The sequence below is a fragment of the Homarus americanus genome, unplaced genomic scaffold, assembly GCF_018991925.1.
Source record: "Homarus americanus isolate GMGI-L3 unplaced genomic scaffold, GMGI_Hamer_2.0 scaffold29188, whole genome shotgun sequence".
NCBI classification, from domain to species: domain Eukaryota; kingdom Metazoa; phylum Arthropoda; class Malacostraca; order Decapoda; family Nephropidae; genus Homarus; species Homarus americanus.
In genome coordinates this window covers 277,456-289,034 of record NW_024728626.1, presented here as the reverse complement: position 1 = coordinate 289,034, position 11,579 = coordinate 277,456, and the positions used below count along the sequence as shown (strand labels likewise).

Here is an 11,579-nt window from a genome sequence, read left to right as displayed (position 1 = left end):
TGTGTGGTCACTGGTGTTATGTGATCTGTATGGTGTTGTGTGGTCTGTATGGTGTGTGGTCTGTATGGTGTGTGGTCTGTATGGTGTGTGGTCTGTGTGACATTTATGTAGAAAGCACTTTTTTGTTAATAGTACTGTGATGCTAATACAGTATACAGTACTGTGTCTCTCTCTTGGTATTGTCACTTATTCAGGTTGGAAGCTGCCTGTTGTTATCTTGTAAGATTACCCAAGTATTTTCCTGTATTTTGAATGTATATTATTAGACAGTTCTTAGCAAGTGAATTGGTGAGACTTTTGACAGGTGTGCTGGTATCAATGGTGACCCAGCACAGTTCCAGATGTTGGTGGATGAACTCCTCAAAAACAAAGAATACCCCAAGATAGAGGAATACAACAAGCGAAAAAAACGTTTGGAAATTCGGAAGAAGTTCATTGAGGGCATGTCTGTTGAGGAGTTCCTGGAGTATTTTGAGGATCCCGAAAAGGTATATTGGTAAAGAAGCTTTAACTCGGGGAATGTGGCAACAAGTGTTTATTTAGCAATATACTTTATATTACCTGTTATTATTTTGTTTATATGTGGTGTACTGTAATATATTTTAGCTAAATAAAAATATGTTATTGAAGGATCACATTTTGTTGACAGATTTCTGAAAATGTTGTTAAAGCTTTCATGACTGCAGAAGCACTGTATACATACTACATACTTTTTCCAAAAGGACTGCAAAGTTGATGGAAGTATGCATGTACAGGTGCTTTTGTAATGTAAAGACAATGTGCTGTTCTGTATACATGACAAAGAAGTTTTTGTAACTTTTTTGTTTTCATAAATAACCAAGGACAGACTTTTTATTAATAACCAAGGACAGGCTTTTAATTTATTCTGACCTTTCATATGGAAATCACAATGTAAATCATGATAACACCATAGCACGGGTGTTGGCCTGGCTAGATAGAGTTTGTGCAAGTTCAGCTTGAGCCCATCAGGCCATCTTATGATATTGCAAAGCAGTGAAAATTCACAGCTTTTTCACATTCTTGGTTTCTTTGAAAATGGATTTTCCATATTGCATCTGTACTGTATTAAAGTTAAAGTGGCCAGATTTAAGATATTTTTAATGTTTGGAAGCATGTATACAGTACAGTGTATTTGATACACTATCTGAGTGAGATTTCCTTTTGTTGTCTGATAAATTATTAATGTATTGGTGATGGAAAGTCTTGCTTTCCTCAACCTAACACCGCTTTGTCTCCTATTTCATCATCATCAAATAGGCCAATTTATCTATCATGACCTGATTAGCACAGTTTTTAACCATTGCCATCCAGTTTAAAAACAACATTATTCAACAGGTATTTAACGACACGTCTAAACCAACGAGTACAACATACATGGAAAATGCTAAGGCGCAGCTGATGCTAGATTTAAGGTTCCATCTCAGCAGGGATATTGATACTGAACTCAGGAAACACAACTTTCATTATCTGCCCACACTGAGAGCATTGCAGGTGAAATATTGTGTTTAACTTTTGTTGGCAAGGATATGCCCTTACATGCATTTATTATAAATGATTACAGGTGCTCCTCTACTTAAGAACGTTCAATTTACAAACTTTCGGAGATATAAACATCATCACTGGGGGTTACCTGCCAGAACAGGTGTTTTAATGTGGATGAGACTGGATTATTTTGAAGAAAATTCCAGATAGAACAAACATTACCAAAGAGGAGATGAGTGAGTCTGTTTTAGCTGTGATATATCAAACTATCTCATTTGTTAACACTTGCCTGAATGAGTGTAGGTTAGTCGCTGGTACCTTTGATGCAGCTGAGTGAGATATCAGGTGATCTCACGGCATGTCACCTTTGATAGTCGTAGATTGGTTGATAGTTGAAATCATCACAGCTGTCCTGGGTTGTACTTGTAATTATCTTAGCTTGTAAGTCAAACAAGACACACAGGTAACGTTCTCTCCACTCGTTGTTCCTTGGTTTAATGTAAACACACGTGGTGATTTCCTAGTTATATTGGGTAGTCATGTCTGTACAATTATTTGGTATTGACAGACTAATGAGCATTAGCTCTTAGCTTGTAATTAGCTGATATAATAAGAGAGAGGTACAGCCTGGAGAGCTGGTCTCACTACACGACTTTAGGGTATCGTGCCGGGCTGTGAACTGGTGAAAACTGGGCTGTACTCTCTTGAGTCTGGTGGTTGGAGATAAACCACCATTCAACACAGACATTATCTAAACAGTCTACCCACACACTGAGGGTTGAGTCTGTCCACCCTCAGAGGTGTGACACAAGAAATGCTTATGTAGCTGTATGCTCAATTGTTTGGGTGATAAAATGTATATAATGAATATATGTCCTTAGCCTATATTTACAGGGGGGATATTAATGTAACAAGGGCTAATACAAGCCAGGTTTTAAGGCTGTATTAAAGGGTATAGCTGTACTAAATACAGTATCCATAATCTTTTTATTTTTTACAATATGTTTGGTATCTACAAGAGTAAAGTTGGACTTGCAAACAAGCCCCAGGAACGTAACTCGTTTGTAAGTAGAGGAGCACCTGTATTCATGAATACAAAGATAATGAATACATTTCCCTTAAGTGTGTGATTGTTTTGCAGTGATTCCCAAACTTTTTCATATAATGCCCCCCTTTTGCTTTTTACCAAACCGTCACTCTCCCCCTTTTTTAAAAGTAAATTGAACCAACTTTTAATAAATTGTGCACCTTGTACAGTTCAGTACTCATAATTATGTGTTTAATTGATTTGTCTCCTGCATATGGGGAAGATTGAAATATACTTAGAAAAAATAACATTAGATAATTTTATTGTAAAATTCCTAATAAAAAAAAAATTCAGTACTGTATATTGCATGATTTTCATGTAGCCTTGTGCCCCCCTCCCAAGGGAGGCATGCCCACCAGATTGGGAAACATTGTTTTATGGAATAAAGTTTCAAATGAGTCTTATTATGTAGTAGGTGTTGAACTATATAATAAATCTTAAATATGTTAACTTATCATCTTCAAAACAGGAAAACTCAAAGCTGAGTCGACGTAAAACAAAACGTGCGCGGCTCGTAAATGAGAAAGACATGGACGACATATTCATTAAGGAATTATGTTATGTCCGCATGCAAACAGAAATTAAAGAGCATCTTTGGAATAAAGAAGAGGATAAAAGAAGTGCATTTATTAGGGTAAGTATGTTAAACATCTTATCTTGTTCTACATACTGTATCTGTATTCATGATTGTTAATCACCTTGCCACTGAAGGGGTGTGTGAAGTACGGGTATTGAAATGACCCTGTGTGTGTGTGTGTTTCTGCACCTCTGCCAGTTTTGTTGGATATACTGTACAATAAGCACTGAACATATTAAGGGGTTGAAATTCCCGACAAATGAAGTTCAAAAGTCATATTTTTCCCATTAACTTTGGAACTAAAAATTGTAGATAGAGGACTTGTTTCATCAGATACCTCAACGAAAGTCACATAAACAGTTCACTTATGCTTTTATCCAACATGCTTGGGACCTGGGGCTTACCAGATAGGATATTTTTCCAGAATTTGGAATGTCATGCCTAAAATGTACAGTAAACCCTCTGTAATTGGCTGTGAAGCCTCTGTTCAAATCACTCGATTCATCCCTAAAAGTAGCTTTACCTGTTACTGTACTTTGTAACATTAAAACTTCAAATTACTATACTGTATGAGCATATAAACAGCATTAATTAAAGCATAAAAAGTGCAAAAAGGATACAAGTCTGTGTGCATACTGCATTGCAATTGGGATGCTGGCCGCCTTGACACTTGCCTTAGCAACTAACCCAGCTGTGGACTCTACCTGGCTGGCTTCCTAGTGTATTGGTGCTCTGCTCCACGGACCCTTTGACCTCCACACATTCGCCACACAGCTTCACATTGGAAACCCTTAGATACTATAGGAAAATTTTCGATAGAAGATAAATGCTTTCTTACCCAGTGAAAGACCCAAATATGGGAAGGAATAAGTTCATCATAATACAGTATTATTTTAGTGTTTTTTTTTCCATCATGATAGACGACAAGAAATGCAAAATTCCTTCCAAGAATGTTATTGAGTTACTAGTTGTATTATTAATTCTTTGTAAAACAGTGAAGGTTGTCAGGCATAGCACCTACACAACAGAAATAAACAATAACAGTTGGTAGTCATTGTCATTGATGTAACATTTAGCTTAGTGTAAGTTATAAAACAATATCTTGATGAACAGAGCATGACTAAGATATTGTTCCTTGATAATTGAAATTTATTTTATCATCTACAGTATATACTCTATTTTATGTAGTGGTAGTGACTGCGTGGATATCATTCTGAACATAAGCATGGCTGAGAACTACAATGCAATAGTTCCAATATTTATGTCTGGGACATCAATTTAAGCCATTGAAAAAAAATCATAGAAATTTTAAGAAAACCTTAGTCCTTCCCATTTTAGGGCTTTTCAAGAAATACGAATGGTTTTATATTCTCTAGAAAAATTTCCTCAAATTACTAGTTAACGTACACAACTGCCTCCCAGTATTACTGCTGATTCTGTGGGTTGCTGGGTCAGCCAGATCGCTGTGATGTATTGTGCTATTTTCTTATAATTTTTGTGAAATTACGTTATTGTTTTCGTACAGTTTTCTTTATTTTTCTCTGGTGTAGCAGAACACTGTATACATTTTTGGTTTGTTTTTAGTAAGTAAATAAACCTTTTAAATGTTGTTAGTGTGTTTTTGTGACCTGCAGTCTTCAACCCTTTAGTTTTAATTAAATTACGTCTTATATCATGACTTAATTATTTTGTGAATGTTCTTGGTCACTATCTTGTGAAATACTCTGAGGCTACTGTAGTTTTCTGCCTTTAGTGATCACTTTATAATTTTTACCATTGCTGTGAATTACAAAATGTTTTGGATAGATGATTAGTTTGGAAAGTTTTCTTGTTTGAGTAACACCTTGAAAGTGACTTATCATCTGTAAAGCTATCTTATGTTTCATGTGTTTATCCTTAATTATTTCCAGGCAAAAACAAATGATCAGTTGAAGGAGTGTCAGTGTTGCTACGATGATGAAGTGTTGGCAGATGATATGGACACATGTAGTGCCCCAGGCACCGAGCACATTTTTTGTATTAACTGTATCAGAAGGTAAGTAAGTTTGGGTTATTTTCTTTTAACTGTATTTAGAAGCAAATACTGTAAATGTGACTGGTGTCATAAAATATTGAATATATTTTTGTATCAGATTTATTTACAATGAAATTCGTATTGAATCACAAAACCTGAAAACAAGTGGTCCTCACTTAATGTCGCCCCAATTACTGTTGGTTTGTTGTGTGTCTTCAATTATAAAAAAATAGAAAATTGACTACACCAAGTCCTTGTTAACTGTAAGGGATAGGGATGAGAAATGGTAACAGGTAGCAAAATGGCCATTTACCATACTATATAAAGTACAGGTACTGTAAATTTACTTGGAGGTTCTGCCATAAGGTGTTCTAGGCGATAATCCTTCATGTCTTTTGTTTTTTGCTAATGGCCATAAAATGTGATTTATACTTCAAAATGTTTTCAGGTTTGCAGAGGAGGAAATAGGCCAAGGTCGAACAACTTTTCGGTGTTTGGAAGGTGACTGTAAAGCAGAATTTTCTTTAAGTACACTTAAAAGAATTATGAAGCCTGCAGTTTTTTCCAATATCCTAGAACGGAAACAACTCGAAGAGATAGCAGCAGCAGGCATTGAGGACCTCGTAGCTTGTCCATTTTGTAACTTCCAAACCATAATGCCCAACCAAGAGGACAAAGTATTCAAATGCCTCAACCCAGAATGTATGAAGGATTCTTGCAGGTACTAACATATGCCACTGTGTTCATCAGTCTTTATAATGAAAAGGAAATATCTGCATTAGCTGATTATATCTAAGAGAATTACTACTGGTACAGTATATCCAGCCTCTGTGAATTACTATATTCTGCCAGAGAATTTTTATATCCTGCCACTGAGAATTATTATATCCTGCCACTGATAATTACTATATCCTGCCACACATAATATTAAATGGGCAGTATTTTATTTATATTTTTTATTGATGATTTTTAAAGTAATAGGCAGGGTTAATTATACTCAACTAAACATTTGCAACAGATGGTTAGGCTTTTAGGAATTTGATATATGCTAGTAAGTGGACTTGTGGTGTACTGGGGTATATTCTGGAATAATTAAAATTTTAAATAAGGTACATACCCTGTATATACACAGTACATGTAAGTAGACTCCTTCATATTTTTTTTATTGCCAACTTTCTCTCTCAGAATGTGCAAAGAACCAAACCATGTCCCATTACGGTGTGAAGAAGTTGAAAAACAACATCAGAAAGATGCTCGAACCTATATGGAGAATCGTATGACAGAGGCAATGGTCAGGTGAGTCACTGAGACAGGATTGTAAATAGTTTTTATAGAACCTGACAATTTAATATGCTTAGTGAATTGTTAGGAAGCATTATGAGTGTACAGTACTGTATGTGGATGTGAAATATTCACTGTATGAACTGCTTATGAAAGCTTTGAATATACCGTATGTACAGGTACCTGTACTGTATGTGTGGATATCTCTAATTTGTCTTAGCTTTCCTGTCAATTTCTTTGAGATTTCCTTACACATTGATCCTCCCCTTACAAAAGTGGAAGAGGATTAAAATAGTAGATGTAGTATTATCTTTATACCTTCACTTTAGTCTTAGGTGAATTATAGGGTTCAGAAACCTTAAGGATGGAGGAAGTAACAAGGAAAAGTGTCAACAATGTAGGAAGTAACAGGAAAGGGCAAAGATGACTGCTAGAAACAACCCTTTCCTCAAATTGCATACCCCTACTGCATGCAAAGTGAATCCTTAGCTTTCCCATTGATTCAGAGAATCTCATATCAATTCATAGTACTGTACATGCAAAGTTGAGTTGTCACGATATTGAGGTAACAATGTTATGTACAAGATATTTACTGCTGGTAAGATCAGTCAATCAATCAATAAAAGTACCGTCCTCATATCCGAGGGTTGGCAACCACATTCCTCCACTCTAAACGTTCTCAGGCTGTTTTTACCAATCCTCTTTTTGGGAACCCACTTTTTAATTTCTTTAATCCACCCCAGTCACTGACTACATTAAAGGTAAGTTCACAGTAACACTTTATTAATTTTTCATTATTGATTACTTTTACTGTACTGTACGGTATTTCATTTTAGAATTTCTATATTATTTTTCGCTTTTTCGATTTATGACCAATTCGACTTACGACCTGGTTGTCGGGATGGAACCCCGTCGTAAGTCGAGGAGAGATGTATTGTGATGATTTTGTAATTATTTTTTCTCAAACGAGCACTGACAAGTGATAAATTTGCTGAGCTGGCGAGAGATTTTGGGTGGGTTGGCTCGCACAAGTGTGAAACCCAAGCGTAAGGGCTGTTCAGGGGATCAGATGCGTATAAGCAGGGCCGCGTACTATGGATACGTGTATAAACCCTCGAAGATCTGGACCCGGGAAATCAGGATTTCGGAAGATTTGGATTACAAATTTGGGGGTTCTGGGCTCAGAAGCCTCCCTAAGAAGCATTCCCAAAACAGGGTGAAAGTTTTTATCTTATAAAATGTCACAGACTGAAGTTAGCATAATATAAATTACATTGCTGGAATCTTTGCAAGACAGTGAATATATTTTGCATAAGATAAAAATATTTTAGACAGTGTAGTACATTTGAGTACAAATGAGTAATAGTTTGCTCGAAATCATGGCTTTTTCACAGGAAAAAGTGTGTATAACTAACCCCAGTAGTTAGGATAATATGTACTGTATTTTTGGTGTTTTTTATATCATTATTTATCGTTTTAATACATTAGTACATCCGCCGGAAGATTCGGACAATCGGCTTTTCCGGACAGGTGGTCCCCCCTTTTAGTCCGGATCTTCGAGGGTTCACTGTACTTTGTAACCCTCCTGTACTTGCATTTTATAAACACTTATAAGGATTATGACGGAAAAAAATTAAATCTGTTATATATATTACTGTAAAACAAAACTGGAGTCATACAAAAGTTGATTTATTGCAGAGAATGTTGGAAGTGCAAGAAGAGATTCATCAAAGAGGACGGGTGTAATAAAATGCGCTGTTCATGTGGAGCAATGATGTGTTACATATGCAAGAAACAAATTAAAGGCTATGATCACTTTGAAGATAAGCCAGTTCCAACAGATCCAAGGAAGTAAGTATCTTTTAACATGAAGTGAATAAGTTCATGGGATGTAGGAAGATTGACTAAACTTAAATAAATTTATGGGTTGTACAAGTATGGCCATGATAGTGCATCACTTGATTTGGGAAATTTTACTAAAAATAGTCAAGATGCATGAACAAAATATTAACATTTGTTATATAAGTTCAAAGGATTTAAGAAGAGAGTTTGAAATACAGCGAGTTAGTTCCTTGGATATGGGAAGAACCTTGCTGTATAATGGAGTAATTGAGAAAGGAGCAAGTATGGACGAAATTGAGATGGGATTAAATGTTATTGAGAAGCGTGGAGGCAATGTGAGCTGTACAAGAGGGTAGCAAGTTTGGAGGAAATTAAAATAAATTGAAGTGTGTGTGTGGAGGTGAGTAAAGGTAGAGGAACGTGAGGTGTGGTATGATAAGGCAATGTGGGATGGGCGAGAGAGGAGTATGTATGGCAGAAGATAAGTTGTGTTGGGCGAATAGAAAGGGAGCAGGTGTTTGTGGGATGGCTGGAGGAAACTGTATGTATTATTCCATTATATTCTGGATATGTATTAGTCATTTATTTGTTTTTCATTGTTTTATTTGTAGGTGTCCCCTCTGGAGCAACTCAGAAAAGATTCATGCAGAAGAAGTGAGGGACATTGCAGACAAGTTGAAGCAGGAGATGGAGCCCGGGTTAGAGCTTGTACATAATCCTCTAAATGATCTGCCTGAGGTAGGAATCCACTGGTCTGTTTTTACTTTTATGTCATTACCATTATGGCTGGAAGCAAATTGTCAATTGTGCCCATCTATATTTATGCAAGTATTAAGTTTGTATGCAAGTATAAAGTTTGTATGCAAGTATTAAGTTTGTGTGTGTGGATCAGATTTCGTCTCTTCATCTGCATCATATGAAGATTTTTACGTGCGATTTCAAGAAGTATACGTTGGTCGTATGCACACACATTCCAAAGCTTGGAATCTCCGTTAATTTGCCTCTTTGTGGTAGATTGATTTGAATTTTGCCTGGTTTGTATTCTTATCATATTAAGAGCTGAATAGTGTAAAGTTATTGTCCTGTGATTTTCAAATGTGCAAGATGTTTAAATGGTAATCATTGGGTCATAATCATATACAGTACAGTATCATAGATCTTGAATTTTTCACTAGTTAATTGGTTTGAGAGATTATTAACCCTTAAGCCTCGGGTTAGGGTGCTGCTAGCAGTACCCCCTCCCCCTCCTGCGGCGATAAATCGAGAAAAAAATCAACTTTTCAAAAAAATTAAAATAAATAAATAAATAAATAAATAAAGTAAATTGGTGGGAAAATAGGGGGACATTCTGGAATGTCACCTGGGTCCTAAAGGTAAAAAAAAGGGGGGGGGGAAATACAGTCTCTCCTCGACTTACGACATACAGTATTCGACTTACGACAACCAGGACATACGACGGCCGTGGTCGTATAAGATATTTTTCACATTACAGGTACTCCTTGACTTAAGACCACCTGGACAGCGACCGCCCGGACATACGACCGCCGCAATCGTATAAATTTTTTTTCAAATTATGTATTTTCAAGTCCCTACGTTAGTGATTACGCTGTGTACTGACAAAATTTTCGTTTATAATTCCCTTTAAAATAGCTGGCAAGCATAAAAGTGAGAGTTCTCGTGGTGCTGAGAAGAAAAAAGAGACACCCATTTTAGAGTTTCTATGTATTATTTTCGCATTTTCGACTTAGGACCAATTCGATTTACGACCTGGTTGTCGGGACGGAACCCTGTTGAAGTCGAGGAGAGACTATAATTACAGGTTGAGAATCCCTTATTTGAAATCCTTGGGGCCAAATGTATCATGGATTCTGGATTTTTTTATTGTTATTATTTTTTTAATTTTGGCATAATATTTGAGCTATACCCCTCTAGGTAAGTGGTAGCTCACTATAGGGGGTCTAGGCTGGTCTAATTATCAAGTGCATTTTTTTTGTTTTAAAGTATTTTAACCTGCAAATTGAAACATACAGACTACAACTAAATATCTGAGTAATAATTTATCATAACCTCTATACAGTGTACTATATCAATGAATCAGAGTACAGTCCTCATATCTGAGGTTTGGTGACCACAGTCCTCCACTCTAAACTTGTACGAGCTGTTTTTACCAATCCTCCAAGGTTTTGTAACTCTTTCTGGGAATCCAATTTGTAATTTCATTCATCTATCCTAATAACTGCCTTCCCCTGGTCCTCCTACCCTTAACTTTGTGCATTAATATTTCTGTTATTGTCTCCTAATCCTTAATTATATGACCAGAGTTTCTAGTTTTCTTTTTCTGTACATTTCAATTATTTCTCTAGAAGTTTTTTGCGAATCTCTGCACCCTATACCAGGGTATCAATGATAATTCTGTGTAGCTGATTTATAAGATCAGTTACAGCAGCACACCAGTTGTTTACAAACACTGAATAACAGGATATTTAATTAGACATTAAATATGTCTAATGTTTCATTTCTTAGAGAATCATCAGTATTTTTAATTCTGCATGTTTCATTACATAAGTGTTCAAAGGTTTAAGGAATATGAAAAAAAGAGTTGATCAGCTGATGGAAATACACCGGTAGTTTTCCTTGCTTTCACTTGATGACAGGACGGGCAGGCACATCGTCTGCAAAGTCTCAGAGGCCAGCAAGCCCACCACTACTCCATGACTTAAGCATGACTTGAGTTACCTTAAGTCTGAACAATTGTACAGTAGTCCAGGAAATAGCTGTCCAGACTCAAGCAGAGTTATAATTTGTTAAGAAGTGTTTTGAAATGATGGAATTACTGTAATGTTAAAATGGGAAAAAGTGAGTGTTGTCTTGAGAATTGTTTACTATATTCTATTCCTCAATTTTTCTTTCTCCAACTTATTGTCAGTTCTGTAGCTTATACTCATCACATTTAGTCTAAAAACATTAAATATGGCTTTAATTTTTATTTCTTAGAGAAGCGTTGAATGTTTTTAATACTCTTTCTCATTAACCCGTACTGGTGTGCTATTACATACCTAAATTGCGCTCGGATGTAAGTAAGCCATACATATCTCTGCCCTCTGTACTTCTATTCTTAAATCCATGCTGATAAAAAATAAAACTATTAGTGATTCCACAGCAGGTGTGTGCAAAATTCCATGTAAGGATTGTGACAGTTTATGTTGGCCTGACAGGCAGGACCTTAGAAAACTCACATTAAAGAACATAATTATACCTGTAAGGCGGAATATTAA

At 36.1% G+C, this 11,579-nt stretch overlaps 1 protein-coding gene across 5 annotated transcripts in view; it reads left to right on the top strand.

Moving 5' to 3' along the window:
- The window catches only part of LOC121866155 (E3 ubiquitin-protein ligase RNF216-like), a 41,859-nt gene that overhangs the window by 6,801 nt on the left and 23,479 nt on the right, over positions 1-11,579 (top strand). For all 5 annotated transcript variants that reach the window (XM_042365750.1, XM_042365749.1, XM_042365751.1 and 2 more), the window contains exons 3-10: positions 305-488; positions 1,357-1,512; positions 3,060-3,224; positions 5,078-5,202; positions 5,630-5,902; positions 6,367-6,477; positions 8,161-8,313; positions 8,916-9,042. In XM_042365750.1, the coding sequence (XP_042221684.1) occupies positions 305-488; positions 1,357-1,512; positions 3,060-3,224; positions 5,078-5,202; positions 5,630-5,902; positions 6,367-6,477; positions 8,161-8,313; positions 8,916-9,042 (1,294 nt within the window). The remainder of the gene's footprint in view (positions 1-304; positions 489-1,356; positions 1,513-3,059; positions 3,225-5,077; positions 5,203-5,629; positions 5,903-6,366; positions 6,478-8,160; positions 8,314-8,915; positions 9,043-11,579) is intronic.